The sequence below is a fragment of the Pangasianodon hypophthalmus genome, chromosome 20 (genome assembly GCF_027358585.1).
Source record: "Pangasianodon hypophthalmus isolate fPanHyp1 chromosome 20, fPanHyp1.pri, whole genome shotgun sequence".
Lineage (NCBI taxonomy): Eukaryota > Metazoa > Chordata > Actinopteri > Siluriformes > Pangasiidae > Pangasianodon > Pangasianodon hypophthalmus.
The window spans coordinates 18753174-18772338 of NC_069729.1; the positions used below are offsets into that span (position 1 = coordinate 18753174).

General features: G+C 36.3%; 1 protein-coding gene across 1 annotated transcript; it reads right to left on the reverse strand.

The window, feature by feature from the left end:
• Positions 1–3393: 3393 nt before the first annotated feature.
• si:ch211-122l14.7 (serine/threonine-protein kinase pim-1) lies at positions 3394–4614 on the reverse strand. Its single transcript, XM_026932490.3, has 4 exons — positions 4242–4614; positions 3962–4138; positions 3727–3839; positions 3394–3521 (listed from the first exon to the last, which is right to left on the reverse strand). Exons 1-4 carry the CDS (start codon positions 4579–4581, stop codon positions 3498–3500), a joined length of 654 nt encoding a protein of 217 aa, XP_026788291.3. The 5' UTR covers positions 4582–4614; the 3' UTR covers positions 3394–3497.
• Between the last annotated feature and the right edge of the window lie 14551 nt (positions 4615–19165).

Sequence of the window (19165 nt, forward strand, 5' to 3'; positions counted from 1 at the left end):
AATTGTTGTGCATCATCTAGTGGACAGAACTCAAATTACATTACCCTCAGTCAGACCTTTCTAAACTTAGGACTCCATGAGTAACCTTCACTTGACCTTCTGGGTGCATTATATATAATTCCTTAACATTAAATTATACTTTGGATGGGTTTTTGTTTGCTTGTGTGTGTGTGTCACATTCGTTTTCATTTTTTGGTATACTATTTATTGTGGTAACAATCTTTTGCACTCAACAGGAACTCAAATATAGCTGATCTCATAGGGGTGTAAAACAGCCTTTATACAGGTTATACGCTAAATGTAGCGTATTTATCAAACTTTTAGTAATGCTGCGTGTAAATGTTTTTGTTGGCCAAATGGAACTAAATGTTTCCCATCAGATTTACAGATTTTAAAGTTTCATTAATGCTGATTTTCATCATACTAACACTCATATACTGATAAATGCCTGTAAATTAAAAAGCATGTTCCTGGCACTGCTGATTTACATTTGGTGACGGCCACAAAACTCCATAAATGGCAAAGCTCACAGAGCTGTAAATGACAAAATGGCAACTAAATGGTGAAAAAGCCAGCTTGTTTAATATCGCTCTCAGCAGGTCAATACGCAGGTGCCTCGGCCCCTCATACCATTCACATCACACACGCTACACCTAATCTACTCTGTAGGAGAGAACTATCATGATGTGACTAAAGAAGTGGAAGATTTGAAAGGTTGATAAGAGATTAGATTAGATTAAATATTACATTAGAGAGGCTTTATTGTCATTCTAGCCATATACAAGTATACAGTAGAATTAAATACTGTTCTTCAAGGTCTTGGTGCAACATTACACAGGCCACAGACAGCAGTTTACACAATCGACAACATGGAGTGCAATACTGGAGAGAGACAAAGTGTCAGTGCACAGTATACGATACAGTAAATAGAGTAAAGAAGACAGAATAATATATAAACATACAATGGAACAATGCAATGAACATAATACAGGACATTAAATGCAATTCACAATAATAATACAAGCAAGTGACAATTACATAATAATACTGGTGTTTTTTTTAAAAAAACTTGAAAACCTGTGACTAGAAGGGCAGACACAGGATACACTCGTGGTTAGACTCGAGTCTGAGAATGCTGTTGCTAAGCAACTGGGAAAAATAAACTTAATATTAACAATGTAAAGATAGAATGAGCCTGGACAAGAGGCATAACTAGTAGGAATATGAACATCTGTCATATTTATTGATATATTATATTGAGTCACAAAAAATGTATAAAATTTCTTCCAATGTAGTGACCACTACAAGAGTGATGACAGAATGCCATGTTCATATGATCATGGAATTGTATTCTCCAGAAGATTTGGGAAAATAAATACGTTTTTGAACAAGAAGAATGTTAAAGTTATAAAAAAAAAACGATGGACCTTTTTCTGTGCTTAATAATTTATGGGTCCGTTGTACATGGATATATTTTCAGAGATCAGAAAGAGCAATATGGGTAATGAACAATCCTTGGCAAGATCTTGATTTTATAGCTGGAATATGAATCACCTTAGTAAACGCAGGTGAGGATTTCTGCACCTGAATCAACTCAATGTGGGGATTGTCTTTCTTAAGGAAACCCACTTGTGCATATTTGGTCATTTTCGCTTAAGAGGTGGGTGTGTAGGCCAACTACACAAATCAGCTACACAAATCCCCTCTAAATCTAGGGGAACTCTTAACTCTAGGGCAATTCTTATTAATAAGAGCATTCTGTTTATCCAGAGGATGCTTTATTTGATCTACTATATCTGTATTTAGATCTATTAGAGCTATCTAACACACCAGTCATTCTAGGCAATGTATACGCAGCGAACTGGGATGATAGTCCTTTTTTTTTTTTTTTTTTTAAAAAAAAAACATTTTTTGTTTCTCTGCATATGCTCTAATAATGGTGCAGTTTTGTTGTTCCGTTCTTCTTTTTTTCTTTTCTAAAATAAAGAAAACAAGTAATAAACAAAAAGACTCTTTTTATTTAGTCTTCAATAACATTAGCTAATGTAGATTGCTTTGGTTCAAGTTCATAGTGTTTTTTTATTCATCAAGCTGATCTTGGTCTCTTATCTCTCACTTTCTGTCATTTGTCTATGAACTTGGGTCGAATTTATTTCTCTGTGTAGAATTGACTCATAAGGAGATGCTTTTCTTGTAATAACAGTGGTAACAAAACTGCAATGCAATTAAATCTGTGTGTGCTTCAGAATTACATCCAAGTTAAGAAATTATTATTTAATCAATTTGATTTTTGATTAATGTACATATAGCATAGGAGGGAATCTCAGTCATGACTGGAAGGAGCTACTTACCCAAGACGGTGCATTTTTTTTTTTTTGTTTACACGAACGATTCGCATGATTAATTAAATCCTAATGTCATATCTATACATTTATGTGGCATGGCACAATTTTTTGTGTATTTACAGGTCAAAACATGTATTTCAGGGTGACATACAGTACTACATCAAACTGAAAAATCACAAGAAAAATAGACAGAATTTCAATGTCAGAATGACGTGTAACAGAGATACATTTTTCAGTCAACTCCACCCAGCACATGCCAGTCCCATGCAGAACTTACGTCTGTAGTAGGATGTACGGATCTAGCAGTAACACAGCATGAAGAGACGGTTCACAGTCCAGTGGTCTTCCATGATTCCAGATGGGGCGAGTGGGACATCAATGAGTCCAGCAGCGAAATCTTATTTCACCCGTCAGTCACAGGTGCAGTCACAGGAGCGAAGTGTCCTGAAAGACTAAAAAAAAAATGCAGCAACCACAGCAACAGCAGCAAGCATCTGCCATAGCGTGACCTTGTGCTTCATCAGTGGAGCACTAAGACAGCTAGGCATTTTGGGAGCTTACATGATGACGTGTGATCAGAAATGAAAAACGTATTCCAGCAGCTTTTAAAAAGAGATAGTGGCGCCAAATGACCAGACAAACAACCCAGCACATCTACAGCCATTCAGGACTTGTGCTGAGTAGTCAGTGAACAAAACGAAATCTGGATTTCCAGAGGAAAGTCTGAAAAATCAGAAATGAGAAGGAGCACAGACAGAACTTTCCTCCGAGGGTGATGCACTTCCCTTGAAATGATGTGGGTGGTAGCCATTGTATGAAGAAAAAAAGCGTGACGCTTAACCAATTGGAAAAGCTTTGTACTTACTGTTGAGATTTGCAGCAGAAGTCATTAATAAATAATTATTGCCATTATTGCAAGTATTGAACTATTAGTTATAAATATTGGTTAAATATTCTGAATAAGAATTTTAAAAATGTTTATTCATGATGCATTTATGAAAGGTATTATATATATCTATATTATCTATATCTATATTATTGTCTGTAATAAAAATTTTTAATTGGTTTAGTTGGTTTAAATTTAGTTGTTATGTGTGTAATTTTAATTTTTTATATTTTATATTATGGTTATTTTTTTTCTACTATGTGTTATCAAAACTGGGTTTCCGGAGGAATCTGAAAAAAAAAAAAAAACAGATAGAAAACATTCAGTATTTCCTTATTTTACACTTTTTTCTTTCACCTAATTACCTATACTTAATGTAATTACATAAGCCCATAAATCTCTGCTACAGAACTCAATACTGATCCAGTACAATCATATAATGTAGACTATTACAGCATGCCTTAGTTCATTTTAATTAGGGCTACTGTGTCTAACCCGGACTTTGTCCTGAACTCCCTCTGTAAAAAACTCATGCTTGAGTAATTGCTCAAAAGTTGGACGCAATTCAGGGTCGAGTTCCAGGCACCACATCATTAGCTCGAGGACATCTGTAGTGACGACACAGAAATAAATAAAAATAATCAAATGTTTATGTTTAAAGTCATTTTGCTATGCACGTTTTATGGTTTTATTATACAGGTATAAATGTGTTGCTACTGTATCGACTCACCTCGAGACACACCGGGACATAAATTCAGGTACCCATCATCAAGGTCCTCCTCTGATTTAAAGGGGTAATCTCCACAGAGCAAGTTGTACAGGAGTATACCCAGACCCCAGATGGTAGCAGGAATGCCGTTATACTCTTTGAACATCACCCACTCAGGAGGTGCAAACGCAAGAGTGCCTGAGTGTAAATGAGAGAAAAAGTGCTGTCAGCAGTTTCACACAAAAAAAAGGTTCTTCGCTGAATTCCCATTGATTCTGTCGTATATCTATTATGATATTACCTGAATAATTTTCGTAGGGGGTGTCCTTCAGCAAGTCACCACAGCCAAAATCTATCAGCTTGACTTGCAATGTATCAGTGTTGATTAGGAGATTCTTGGCCTTGATGTCTCGGTGCAAAACTCCGCGGTCGCAGCAGTGCCGAGCAGCCTGAACCACCTGTAGCACGATGTCTCGAGTCTGTGCCTCAGACAGACAACCGTTCTGAAGCATAGCGAATTCTTTAAGGTCCATACAGGGGCTGGGCCGTTCCAGGACCAGGACAACTCGATCGGGCATGTCAAACCACTCCAGCAGCTTCACTATGTTGCTACAGCAAGGTGGCTGGGACACCATCTTCATTAGCGTCACCTCCACAGGCAGCTTGCACGTCTCTTCGGGCTAAAATCAGAACAGACACGGTTATCATGTGTGAATATGTCGAAACTACAGTAAGCAGAGTTATTACAATCATTATTGTTAAGTAAATGGTCACATAATGTGGACATAAACACCTCGCAGACATACTTGATTTTAAAACTACAAAATGCAAAACTGCAAAATATCATCAACATTGGCAAGGTAGTAGCCTATACGCCATAAAATACTATAAAAGTTACCATAATAATGTACTATTATACTGTTGTTCAGTGCAATTGAATGCGTATTAAGTAGCAGAATTTAACAAGCACACATCATGTGTGAATGAATGAATGAATGAATAAGTTTACTTACAACTTCAACGAGCTTGCTGAAACTCTTCTTGGTCACAAATTTAATGGCAACCTGTTCATATACACAAAATGTAATTAGCAGGTTCTAAAAGCCATATTTTTTTCCTAATTAGCTTAATTAGTACACATCTACAGTTGTTATATTATGTGTTAGCAAAAGGCTTGCAGGAAATTTTCCTAAATCTTGCATTAAAAATTCTTGTAGGTGTTGGGGGAGAACATTTACCTGTTTCCCATCTTCATTACGTACACCTGCATAGACAGAGCCGAAGCCTCCCGTCCCCAGCAGCTCTCCCATGGTGTACTGTGACTCAAACACTGCTGTTAAACAGACAATAATTCAGTTCATTTAAATTGAGTTAAAAAAGAATCAACATGCTCAGTGTCCTCTCTTCCAGTAGCCACTTAAGAATGAGACCTGTGTCTTCAATCACTATTAAATTACAGTGTCCTTATGTTGTTCTCCTTTCTCTGAATAGTATGATATGATAATAATATGTTAAATCTTTACTATTTTTACTAGGTTCTCATATTCATGGTTCTTTACTATAATAACATATAATAAATTACCTTGAATATGCTATTATACTTTACTATACTGTAGTAAAATACCATGAATATGAGAATCTATGAAAAATAGTACAGATTTAACATAAAATGTAGATCAAATTAAAAATAAAGAAATAATCAGGAAAGATATGTGTGATTGAGTTGTTACCTATAAGAGTACTCTGGAGAAATATATTTACTGTACAGCTTACACAATACACTGAAATCATTCTTACTGTACATACCTTGCTATGTGATTTTGAAATGTTAAAAATAGTTCTTGTCCAAATGGTGGATTCTAACATACCCCCTGGGTCAGTGTGCTGCTCCAGATCAGGAGACTGGGGAGCAGAGATCTCGTCAGTCATCAGGCCACATTCTGAGTCCTGAATCTCAGAAACCACATCGGAGCTGGTAGATGGCATGTGCTGCTCTGCTTCTGCATTAGCATTTGCATCGGCTGCTTTGACACTGTGCAGCTGGCGAAGCTCTAGGAGCCACTCACATTCCTTTTCCTGTTGTAGTTCCTTGTGCAGGTTGCAAGACAGCTACATGTCAAACAAGGAAAATAAATCGGTGATGAAGACAGCACTTTGCATTTAAAACCTGGAAACCATTTGACAATTAATAAACTTATTTACCAAAATAACCCGTTCAATAAAGGTCCTTCTGAAGCTGCCGGGGAAGGTGATGACTGCCCTAGCGATGGTCTCACAGTATGCAAAGGCTATATCATAATGTGTAATCATGGCTAGCCTGCTGGCATGACACAACTTGAAGATCTAAGAGAGACAGAGTCATCCATTTTTAGTATAGTGGTTAAATTTGACCGATCAGTGCCCATGAAAAAGAAGAGAAGAGATATTCCAACCTGAAAGTTTGGCTGGGCCAGCCCTGAGGTCAGTGACAGCACGTATTCATACGTCTCGGTTCTCGGAATGGTTTTATTCAGGATTGTCACTCCAAATGGCAAACTGGTGCAAACAGAATAACGTGTCAGTGGTAAGTCTGGAACACACACACTCACACATATACACACGCAATACCTCTTGCATCCGATTAGATCGAATTGACCATGCGATCCCAGCTCCACTTTCGCCACCACATAGCAGATATGAGCTGCGTAGGTCAGTCCTCTGGAGGCTGCAGATGAAAAACCAAACACGCATGTGAGATTCAGGGTCCCTGACATGGCGCAGAGTTCATGATATGATTATAATATATTAATTCCAGAAAAATGCTGTTACTGTGGAGCATATCCGTACCAAGATCGTCTCCCGTCTTTATCACAGCCGCTCTGTGCTCATCATCTGGGGCAGCAGAGCACAAAAGTTGCGCGAGAGGAAGGCACCAGTCCTTACGGTTCTCAGCACCTCTGAGCTGTAGCAGAAAGTGTCGTGTTAGTCAGTATGATCCTGGCAAAAACAATGCAACATTACATAATCATATACAGACAGATGATGATGATACTAATGTGCGATATACTTACTTTTGATGCCTTCCTCCTAAGCAAGCCGTAGCCCCTCAAGAGGCGTATGGCAACTTCACACATCATCACTTTCTGTAAAAGAAATATTATTAATATTATTATTATTATTAATCTATTGTAGGTATTAGAGATGTAATTGAATATGAATGCATTATTCAGAATGAACAGGTAATGCGTTTCACATACAACAACAGACACAAATACAGTAGGAAGTGCACTATTCATTGTTTTAAAAAGATTGCTAGAATTGTTTAGAGGTGTGCATCAGGATTGGGATGCAACAAAAAGTTCCGCAACCACTTTGAGTTTAATTCTGAAATACATACAAGCCTATGGATAGTGCTGTTGCATTACAGCCCTACTATATTTATTCATTCATGCACTAATTATAATTATAATTACAATTCAGGGGATCTTTACTTTCATGGGGAAAAAAATCTCTAGATACTATTACTATTTGTTCAAACAATTAATTTTGACCCACAATGAGCTATAACACTTACTCCATTTCGACGGCAGAACAGTTCCATAATCTGCCAGAAGAAATAGGTCTCCACTTGGTCAGGTTCATCAGTTACAGCGAGACACTCCTGTGATTTCTGCATGATAAACCGAATCAGGTCCTGCTTCTGCATCGCTTTGCTGCAACAAATGTTGGACCAGATGCCTTACGTGGATTACGGCACACACATATTAAACTCCTGACCATGTGGTTTAACATATTATTGAAAAAGAGGGTCTCACCTCATAAGAGGCCCAGGAAAGTCAGCCTCATTTTCAGGTTGATCAGGTTGATACACATTCCCTGGAGTCATATAGAGTAATTACATGACGCTAGGCTTATTTAAATGGTATTCATTTTACAGTATTGTAATGTTTCTATGTAACTGTCTCCAGGATGAAAAACTCAGGTTTAAGCTCACTGTGTGTGTGTGTGTGTGTGTGTGTGTGTGTGTGTGTCCTACCTGAACTTAGAACATAGTGCTCTGCTCCAGGAAAGGGTCTATAACTAGCACTGGGCTTTATCATGTCTGTCATTTTCATCAGCCTTGTGTAAAACTGTAGAACATTAGCAATGTATATGGTTATTCCTATTATTTTTATCAGCTTTAAAACAAAAACAAAATGGTTCAACAGAGGAGACAAAGCTTTAGCAGTTCTCACCACCAGAGGTCAGTGTCACCAGAAAGTCAACAGCTTGTTAAAAAGTGTTATTATGAATACTATAGCGTATGGTAGGCTAATTGTCCTCCATTTTGTTTAATTGTACATCCGGGGTATTAGTTATTTCGAAGTGTCACAAAATGGCGCTGATGAGAGAATCACAGCTGTGCTTTAAAGATCGCTGTGAGAAGTTTTGCTCTGTTGTTATTGTTATTTAACATGTGTGTTTGTCTAGACTTTATGGACATTTTTGTTCTTTGTTCTATAACTTTTACCCCGTTCTTCGTGTAAATTGTGATAAGAGCTGGATGTTATTAGTTTAAACGCTGTAAAAATCCCATCCTAATCAGTAACAGCTCACAATATGCTGGAGACTGACACATAAATGAACTATAAGATGTAAGGAAACATTTGAAGACTTTTTTGTATTCAGTTATAAGTTTAATTTAATACCTCTCTATCTATCTATCTATCTATAATTTGACAGTCCCCTCTGCTCAACACCAGGCTTGTGTATTTACCCTGTAAGTAAGAAGGATTTAAGTATTTTCTCTGAAGATTTCTCTTCTAACTCTGTTAGAGTTTGCAGCTCTAAAGTGAACAATAAGATAAAATGTACAAACTTGGTAAAAAAAAATCAGCTTCTTTTAGCTATAAGTCGTCACAATACGCGTCATGATCCTGTTCCAGTTCTGACACCAGACATGTTTACATACTGTTTTAGTCCTGATCAAAACACAGCTTAAATGTCTTGTGGTGTGATGTAAAAACAGCTTCCAAACGGTCTGGCACAAATAAAAGTATTTTTTAACTGATTTTGTCTGTTTTTAACGTCGTTGAAACCCTTGAAATGGTCACACTGCATTATATTCCTGTGTCAAGTCAATGAGAGCTGTTTAAGGGTCACGGCTAGGACTCGAACCGGGGTCTACTGCGTGAGAGTCGGACGCGCCACCAATGAACCACGAAGACATAAAGAGGTAAAAGTCGCTCCTCAAAAAAGCAAACATAAAAAAAAGGCAAACAACAACAACCTAAAAAAAACCATCTGGTATTTTTCCAGTCCTCAGCTGTCCACTTTGGGTGAGCCTGTGCCCATGACAGCCTCTGATTCTTGTTCTTGGCTGACAGGAGTGGAAACAGATGTGGTCTGCTGTTGTAGCTCATCCACCTCAAGGCTTGATGTGTTGTGCAGGCTGAGATACTTTTCTGCTCAACACTGTTGTAAAGAGTGATTATCTGAGTTACTATAGACTTCCTGTCATCTCAGACCAGTCTGCTCATTCTCCTCTGATCTCTCTCTCATCAACAAGGTGTTTCAGACTGCAGATCCTCCGCACACAGGCTGTTTTATGTTTTTCGCACCATTCTGTGAAAACTCTAGAGACTGCTGTGTGTGAAAATCCCAGGAAATCAGCAGTTTATGAAATACTTAAACCAGCCCATCTGGTACCAACATCCATGCCACAATCAAAGTCACAGAGATCACACCTTTTCTTCATTTTGTTGTTAGATGTGTACATTGACTGAAGCTCTTGACCTGTATCTGCAAGATTTTTTGCATTGTGCTGCTGCCACATGATTGGCTGATTAGATAACTGCATGAATGTACAGTTGTACAGGTGTTCCTAATAAAGTGGACAGTGAGTGTATATTGGTATTATCAAGTGGTTTTACGTTCAAATGGATTCTGCAGTAATGCCTTGAAGGCCCCAAGCCTTCTTCATACTTAAAAGTATCTTAATATGTTGCAACAGAACTGATTAAATCACTTTTCTGATTAAATGATTTTCCCTCTGTCTGCCTAGGAGATCCAAACCTGCCAAGGTCAGAAGACCCATTAAACTACTGGGTTAGCTTCGCCTGTTTGAGGTTGATATTTATTTACACCAGTATCCTCTGTGCTTTCTGAGAGGATGTTTTCTAAGGCTTGTGAATTAGCGAGCCAGAGAAGAAGCCACCACACACACAAACAGTTTCACAAGCACATTCCATAAAAACACCATATGCACTGTTCCTTCTCTTTGTAATGTTGCACAAGAATATTTCCCAAACCCCCATACACTTAATAACGACGTCTTTCCTCACACAAAGCTGTTCTCTGCGGACTTGGAACACTTCTGATGCAAAGCAAAACCATGGCTATACACTGCTTTAATAGTGCAACATGAAATGCGTGTGTAATTAGTAATCATAAGGATTCATAGATTGATTATGACATATAACGCTTTCATACTGTTTGCAGTGATGGCAACAAATGACAACTTTGGAAACAACATATTTATTGTAGCAAAATCACATCCGTAATATATATTCACATACATAGTACACATTAACATCACATTTGAACAGCATCTTCTCAGAAGATAACAATGAATACACTTGTAAATAACAGATTAAAATGGCTGCTATGATTTCTGCATGCCACCAGATGTCACCGTGCTCTCTGTTTTGAGATGAGTGAACGAAGCCTTGCCCATCACCACCGACAAGTAATCGGATTGGCCTACTTTCTCTTGCTGTATGAAAGACAACCTCTGATTGGAAATTGCTACATAACTGTCCTGAGATATTGCCTAAACAGACTGTAAAGATATTTTTTGAAGAATGTGTACAATCTTTTATTACCAACATTTTTGTACCATTTTAACAGAAATCTTTATATGCGCATATATACAAAAAAGAACATCCATGTTTGGTGGTACCAGTGGATTCACAGGTACTTACACAGTGGTTGTGTAAAAAAGTTGTTATTTAACAAAGAAAAATGTAAAATCTTGATATGGTGATGTTTTCTACATTTATTTATGTAGAAGACATTTATTTAACATTTTTGGAATGACTCTTCCGTAGCAGTCAGTACTTTTTTAACAGTAAGTCAGTAAATTTCCCGACACGGGAAAGTCTTCAGGACAGAGGGGTTTACGCTTCTCGGTTTCTCAGTAACATGACAATTTTGGTAACATGGCATTTTTTGTCTTATTAACTACAAGAGAGAGAAAAATGTGAGGCTGGTGAGGGAATGACCGTTTATAACTGCTGTAACATAAGTATGAACAGGTACTAGTTTGTTTCATGGGTGTTCTACAACATTAAATGTAACTATAAATGGACAAAAAAGTACAAAATGTTGTTCGTTAATAAATGAAAATTATATTCGTTGGTGAATTGCTGTTGTATAAGAGGAATAAAACACTTCAGGATGTGTTGTTATAAGAGAATAATCAACTTTGGTAACAGTAACTCCACTTCCCTGTGTTTTTTTTTAATTTTCCTGTAGTATGCCTGAGTGTTTTGTTCCTTATATCATTGGAAGGACTTTTGGATTTTAAATATTCCAAACATGTAAGTGTCTAAAGGGTGACACACACATATACACACATACACACACACACACACACACACACACTGATGTCATGCCTTCACGCTTGCAGATACATGCCCCTATGTCCTGCTTCCTCTCAGCTCACATACTGCTCAATTGTTCATTGGGAATGGAATGCTCTTTGTGTGTGTATGTGTGTGTGTGTGTGTGGTTCATGGGTGTATTCTGGCAGTCATGAACTTGTCACTCCTAAACTGGGAAGCTCCTTCTCCACCACAGTGCTGGAAATGTTTGCTCTGGCCTCTCTTTCTCTTTCTCTGTGAGATGAATCTACTGTGCTGCTTAAAAACAAACTCAGTAATTCACAGACTACTATTCCTGAGAACGTCCACACCCAAGATTCTTCATTCTTCTGTGAGTTCACCTTCAAGTTCATGTTGATACTTCTAGGCTCTAGATTTGTCCCAGTTCTGCTTCTTACACATGCAGTTTTCATATTTAACAGCAGCTTTTTGCATCTGGATGAAAGTGTAGTCCAGCGTCCTCCATGGAGCTCTTCCTCTATATCACACAATATCCACCAATCGGGGAGGGTGAAGGCTAACACTCGCTAGCAAACCCTCAGTTTAATCCCACAATGTAATCTTTATTGTAATGTTGCCAGCGAACTTGGATAATAGTTCTAAAAACAAAATATACTGTTGGTCTATTAGCTAGCGTGCCACCATTTTATACTATTATTATTATTATTATTAATAATAATAATAATAATAATAATAATAATAATCATAATAATTTGAACTGGAAACATAAAGAAATTTTTGGATTGATTTTTATTATATTTTTACTTTATTATATTCATTATATTTGCAATGTAATTGATATTTTTTTAATGATGAAAACAAAATAAAGTTAAAAATAAAATAGTGAAATAGGCAAATAATAAAAATGTAACAAATAAAAACAGTGACAATAATCTATAAATATATATAATAAAGATTTGTGTAAAAATAATAATAATAATAATAATAAATAACAGTAACTTAAAAGTAACATAAAGCAAATATTCAAAGCTAAAAGTGAGAAAATATGTTTTTTTGTTTTTTTTTTACATTTATTTATTTTGTTTTTTTAATGTGTGATAGACGGGGTGTTACAAATGTTTAGTGAGAATGTGTTCCAGGTCTTTGGTGCCTAAAAACAAAATGCCACTTCACGTTTTTTTTTCTCCAAGTTTCAGACTTAGGATGTGGAGAAGGCTTGCACAATTTGTTACTTTAAATCTTTTGCTAGCTTTTTAGCAAACTTAGCTAGCTTCTTCACAAAAAGCTACAGCTGTAAAGGAAAAATATGGTGTTTAGGTAACTTAGCTAATACAGTCATAGACAGATTGTGACAAAATCTGGAATAAAGATGGCAGATGGGAATCAGAATCCATTAATTATTAACTCTGCTCTATTAAAAAGCACATTTATTACCATGAACCTCCAAAAAACCAACACGGATCAATCAAGAGAAACTCCAGACCACCAAAGCAGTTTTAGCAATGTATTAACAGTATTTTCTACATGCTGGATGTGAGTACATATATCAAATTACAAGAAACCCCAATGAGTGAGAATAGAAAGGAAATAAATAGAAATAAAAAAACATGAATGTATGGGCCTACACATCACAGCTCTCAGTCAGCTAGCATCCTGAATCCAGTGCACGAAGGCCATCTGCTGTTTCAGAAGTCTTTATGTCCCTTTTTATGTCTCTCTGAATGGAGGATCCTAATAATCCTCGACCCCCTTACACACTTCGAGTGTCATGTATTGCCTCACACATGTTCCCGACTATAAAATGTCTCTCCAGTCCTCTAATAAATCTGCCTTAAACCTCAGAAATAATGGGTTTGGTTGAATTTTCTATCAGGACTCATAAAAATGAATATATTTATAATATTTTATTATGAATATATGGTTTTTTTTTGTGGTGAATTTGGGAATATACATAGCTAAACTAATCAAGGGCAAACACAGAACAGGTGAACACAGTAGGGTAAAAAAAAAAAAACAGGACAGGACTGGGTGGAGACAGAACTAGAACAGAAACCAAAACACAAGCACATGTCAGTGCAAAGGAGGCAAACCGTGACAATGACTCAATGACTCAGGTAGCATCCTGTCTAGGCACGGAACATTTTTTGTTAAAAATTTGAGTGATTATGAAGTAAATGTGGGATTTAAAGCACAAAACTGTTAATAATTGTAAACGGCAGACAGAATCTTAAACGACAAACAGGAATCCATAATCAGAATAGTGAGAACTAGGGAAATTGGAACTAGGAAACTACATAACCAGGACAAACACAGAACATGTGAACACAATAGGGTAACAAACCAATGACAGCACAGGAGTGGAGCCAGAACTAGAACAGAAACCAAAACATAAGCAACGTGAAGGGGGAAACCACGACAACAACTCACTCCTTGCATGTATTTTTCACTGAAATATATTACTTCCGGTTGCATCCTGTCTAGACACAGACGTTGAAATTTTTCAACACATTCATTGGTTTAGTATGGTACTACACTGTACGAAACCAATGAATGTGTTGAAAAATTTCAACGTCTGTGTCTAGACCCAAACGCCAATCTATATAATCAGGAGCAAAAAACCCCCAAAAAACCAGTCATTTAAACATCACATTTTTGAGCTCAGGTGTACCGTAATCCCTGTCTGCAGTGTTTACATTGTGTTTACAATGTCAGACGTCTCTTATCTCAGCTCGTCTCCAACGGCGTCCTCTGTAATTGAGAATTTCTTTAATGTCACTTGCTTCACTGTTTGCTTCTCTAACACACTGCCATAAAGTGTTATAACCATAAAGTGTTATAGAATACATGCATGCAATGAAGAGCTTCGTTTCTTAGTGTCCACAGCCATAGAGATAAGTTATGATAAGAAGTTGCTCAAATAACCATTAGAAATTGCTCAACACCAAATAAATCAGTGGCCCACTAAACATTAAGCACTAAACGCTAACGTTTGGTGTGATTTGGACCTTGACCTTGGTTCTTTGCTTTGGACTAGATCCAGGTCCGGGAGCATTTGAGATAGTGATTGTAGTGAAACTGTGAAGGTATACACTGTGTGTGTGTGTGTGTGTGGGATGTGAGGGGGAATGCATCATCTTTATGCAGGCATTTTCTTATGCTTTCATGCGTGCCGTTTTTTTTTTATGCTGATATAAAGAAGTAGCTCATGTGACGTGTACACATTGTAACCATAACGACGCTCTTCCCAGTCCTAGCTAGTATCAGCTAAGTAACTAGCCTAGCTTGCGTGCTAGATTAGGTTTATTATTACCAGTAATACAGATGAAATAAAGATGTAACTCAGGTTATAAGGAGGTTGTTTGTCTTCACTGTAGCTTTAGAAGCAGGAATCTGCTCATGTTAGCTCATAAATTTTTTACCAAAACTTTATCCTCTGTCATTGCTTTTCTTTCTTGTCCCCCAAAATGCAATCTGATTGGTCAGGAGGTAAAGAAAAACAAACAAATAAACAAAAAAAAACAAACAAAAATGGAGGAGATAGGGGAAAAAAGTATAAAACAAAAATTTGACGTTAGTTAAAAAATTATAAACGTGATTATCAAGTTTTTAATGTTTTTAATAGAAAAATAGAATTACTACATTAAAATTTAAATGAAAGAATTCATATATTGAGTAAATAATACATTAATACTTCTTAATATAAATAGGGATTAATATAAATAGGGATAAGTTTTTTATGCATTACTGTCACTCAGCTTTCAGTTAAAATATGTTTTGTCATTAATACTAGTAAATAATAATAAATAAAGTCTTATCTGAGAAATATAATTGGACAAAATCAGATTAATTCTTCATAAATACTGAAATAAATAAATAGACTCTAGACCCTACAGTACATCTGTGTGAGGTATTTTGTGTATTCAGTATCATAGCTGATTTCATATATGAGGTTTCTTGTGTCTGTGAGACATATGGCTCAGACAAAAGCTCAGGTTGCAAACCCCGGGTCAATACTGTAGGCTACGTCCCCTAAAATGGACAAAACCCTAGTGTTTGTCCCCTCCCTGTTCGCTCATGACCCCCGATTCCACTTCCTTTTATTATAGAGTGCTATTTCTCCACAAGCCCTTTCAGTTTCAAATAAGATCCATTCAGCCAAAATAAACAGGCTTTCAAGAAGCAGCTGCTGGCTGTGGACACAAAGACGAGGTCGCTCGTCCCCAACGTCCCAGTGATCCGATGGAGGTTAATTTATCTTCCAACTCATTATTTACCAGTGTGGGAGGCTAAAAAGTCTCATCTGACAATTACGGGTCATTATTAGATTGGAACGAGGAGGAGGAGGAAGAGGAGCTTTTCTGAAATGATGATTAAATAAGGAAAATTGAGAGACAATCTGTACAGTTCACCTCCAGTGGTTTCATTTCTGGGATACATTTTTGTATATATTTCAGTTTTTTATTAACTAATTACATATGCAACGACTAAAACAAGACAAGGTGGTGTGATGCAGCTTGATATGAAGCTTACTCTTACTACCATGATGCTGTTAAGATTTTTTAAAATTCATTTAATGCTGGAGAATGTCTGTGAAACAGGTTAGTTCTTGTATCAGTTACATTATTATTATTATTATTATTTTAAATAGCAGTCATTCCTTCACTTCCTCTTTAAGTTAATAAGTTAAAAACGCAGCTTGAAGTGTTACAGAGAACCCAGATGACTTAAAGTTACCACTTTAACTCTGACTGTTAGAAAGTTCTGACACTGGAGACTCCTTCCATAAACGTTAAATAACCCTAACCCTTACAGAAAACTTCACCATATTAACAATTAGACATTTTTTTCTCTATTAAATAACAACACATTATTAAATCTGTTTATTATTTGGCTTAGATTATGTGGAGCTTATAATGTTTTTTTTTTTTAATTTCTTGTCTATTGTTTTTTTCTATCTATTACGTGAATTGTGTGTTTTTTGTGTAGAAAGCTCTCTGGGGATTTTTCCATGTGATACTGTATAACAGTGTGTGCAGAGTTTTTTTTTTTTTTTTAATAAAGAAGAAGAACTAATATTTTTACAATATAATAACTTCATTAATGCTAATTTGCTTGTAGATATTCTAGATATCATGTAGGACTACTAAATGTTTTTCCAAATGTATATTTAGAATATATTTTTATATATTGTTGTATATTTTTAGAAATACTAACAAAAAAAGAGCATTCTCATAAGAATGATTGGTAACACATTCTATGAAGGCCATATGCATAATAAATTATAATGCGTTCATAAAGCCATATATACATGATTATTGTTTTTTTTTTTTTTTTTTTTTTTTACGAAAAGGCATTACAGCTTATAGAAGTGTTTATAATGCAAAATCTGAGTCGTAGACACACTAACAAGTTCCATTCAGAAACGGTAAACATGTGTACTATGATTTCCTGTGTTGTGAACACCATTTATATCATGTTAACAATTCATAATGCATAACAAAGATAGCTATAAAGTGTAATGCATTTTCCTAAATAATTATAAAGATGTGTGTAATGCCTTATGACTGCATTATAATGCATGATATGATGACTAGGAACATATTATATCTAGGAACGTAGATAAAGTGTTACTGAATTGTTTTTGTTTGCACAAGGTTTAGTAGTTTTTACATTTTTGCAGTTGTTTAATATTGGGACTTGACTGTAAATCGGATTGGGAATGAAAAAAAAGATGAACTTCAACCTCCACTTACACGGTTCATTCATATTCTTTACACTACAGCTCCATCCCTGTTAACACTGTTCCAACAAGTAATTATCATCATTACCAACATTTATCTCAGCTAAAAGACAAGCTAGTTTTTTCCCATTTCCTATTAAACAGGAAAAAATTAGTAATGTAAATTATATTATAATGTGTCATCATGTGTCAGAGTGACACAACAACAACAACAACAAAAACACTCTAAGTAAGCATGATCAATCTGTAGAATATGCATTCATCTAAACTAAGCACACATTTTTAAAAAAGTCTATGAATTAGCCAAAGACCAGAGGACCAGAGAAGACCTGAATGAGTCTGAGCTTGTCTACTAAAAATGGAGTCAAGTCTGGAGTCAAGATAAACACAGAAGAGAGAATGAGAACCGCTAAGATGATACTATGTACCTGATAACTGGAACCAACTAGTTTTCCAGCTTAAATATTAAATGTAACTATAAATGAATAAAATGTACAAAATAATGTTGTTTTTTTTTTTAAATAAACAAATTTTAATAATTTTGGTAAATTGCTGTGATATAAAAGGAATAAAACACTTCAGGAGATGCCAAAACACCACTTCATCACACCACTCTGTCGTTGATTGTTTTCCTATAACAGCATGCATCAAGGTTTACAACTACAGCTTGATTGGTCTGCAGATATTACACATTACACATTAATGTAAACACTTTAAATATATATATATATAAATTATATTAATATAAGGCAGAAGGCCTGAACCTCTAGTCTGAGCTTGTCTACTCAAAATGATCCACGCACAGTGTGATAAAGACAGAACTGATAAAGACAGAATGAGAACTCAAAGAGAGGTGGCGTGATCTCGCTATACAGATACCACGATTCAGACAAAAAACAACAAAAGCATGACTGGCGGCACTTGTGACTCACTTTCCTACAGCTAGAAATGAAACCTCACCACGTCAGAAGTTGATATCGCTTACCTTTGTGTCCAGGTGCCCCTTTTTAACAGCACCTTTTTGTTATGAGTCACTAAGAAAATAAATGAGGTTCTGCGGTTTGAAGTGATTTAAATGACCTGTGTCTGGCAAACAGTGAGGAACTAGCCATAGACGCTAAGGAAAGAAGGTTGTAGTGTGTGTCTTTCACACAAAAATGCTATCTGAGGCAGTAATCCTGAAAGATAAGACCAGGAATCACACCCTGTTTAAAACTTCTCTGTTGAAAAATGTTGATTTGGTTTACTCTTATGACATAACGGTGATTTGGGATGTTTGGCTTCTGAAGCGGTACATTCTGTAGAACTGTTCTCTGTTTGCGCTGTACCTTCTGCAAACAGTGGTGCGGAACTGCGGCTGTTGAAACGGTGCACACATGAACACATCCGTCTAGCAAAAGGAAGTCATTTGCTTTAACTATCCATCTTAAGATTTACGAGGCTAAGCTAAAAGGTCAGAAGGCGATGATTAATTTTCTATAACAGAAGCTCTGAGTGTAGTGCAGCAGCAAATCACAGGTTTATATGAATGTGTTTCTATAGTAACAACAGCCCCATAACTGTCCTGAGATATTGCCTGAACAGACTACGAAGAAATTTTAGAAAAATACCTTTTACCGTGTTAACAGAAATATATTAGATGTTTATATACAAAAAAAGCATGTCGTCCAGAGCAACAGATCGATGAAATGAACGTGTTTCGGAGCTTGGCCCACATCCTACCCTGGTTAATGCTTATTATGACCACAGTGCTGTTTAATTCTCAAATCTGATCAGTCAATTCAGAAAGTAGTGCCGGCTGGAAGACAAATCACAGGTTAATATTAATGCGCTCATTCTAATACATTATCGTTTCTATAGTAACAGCTCATTCACAGGGAACGCCCCAAATGATCTAAGACT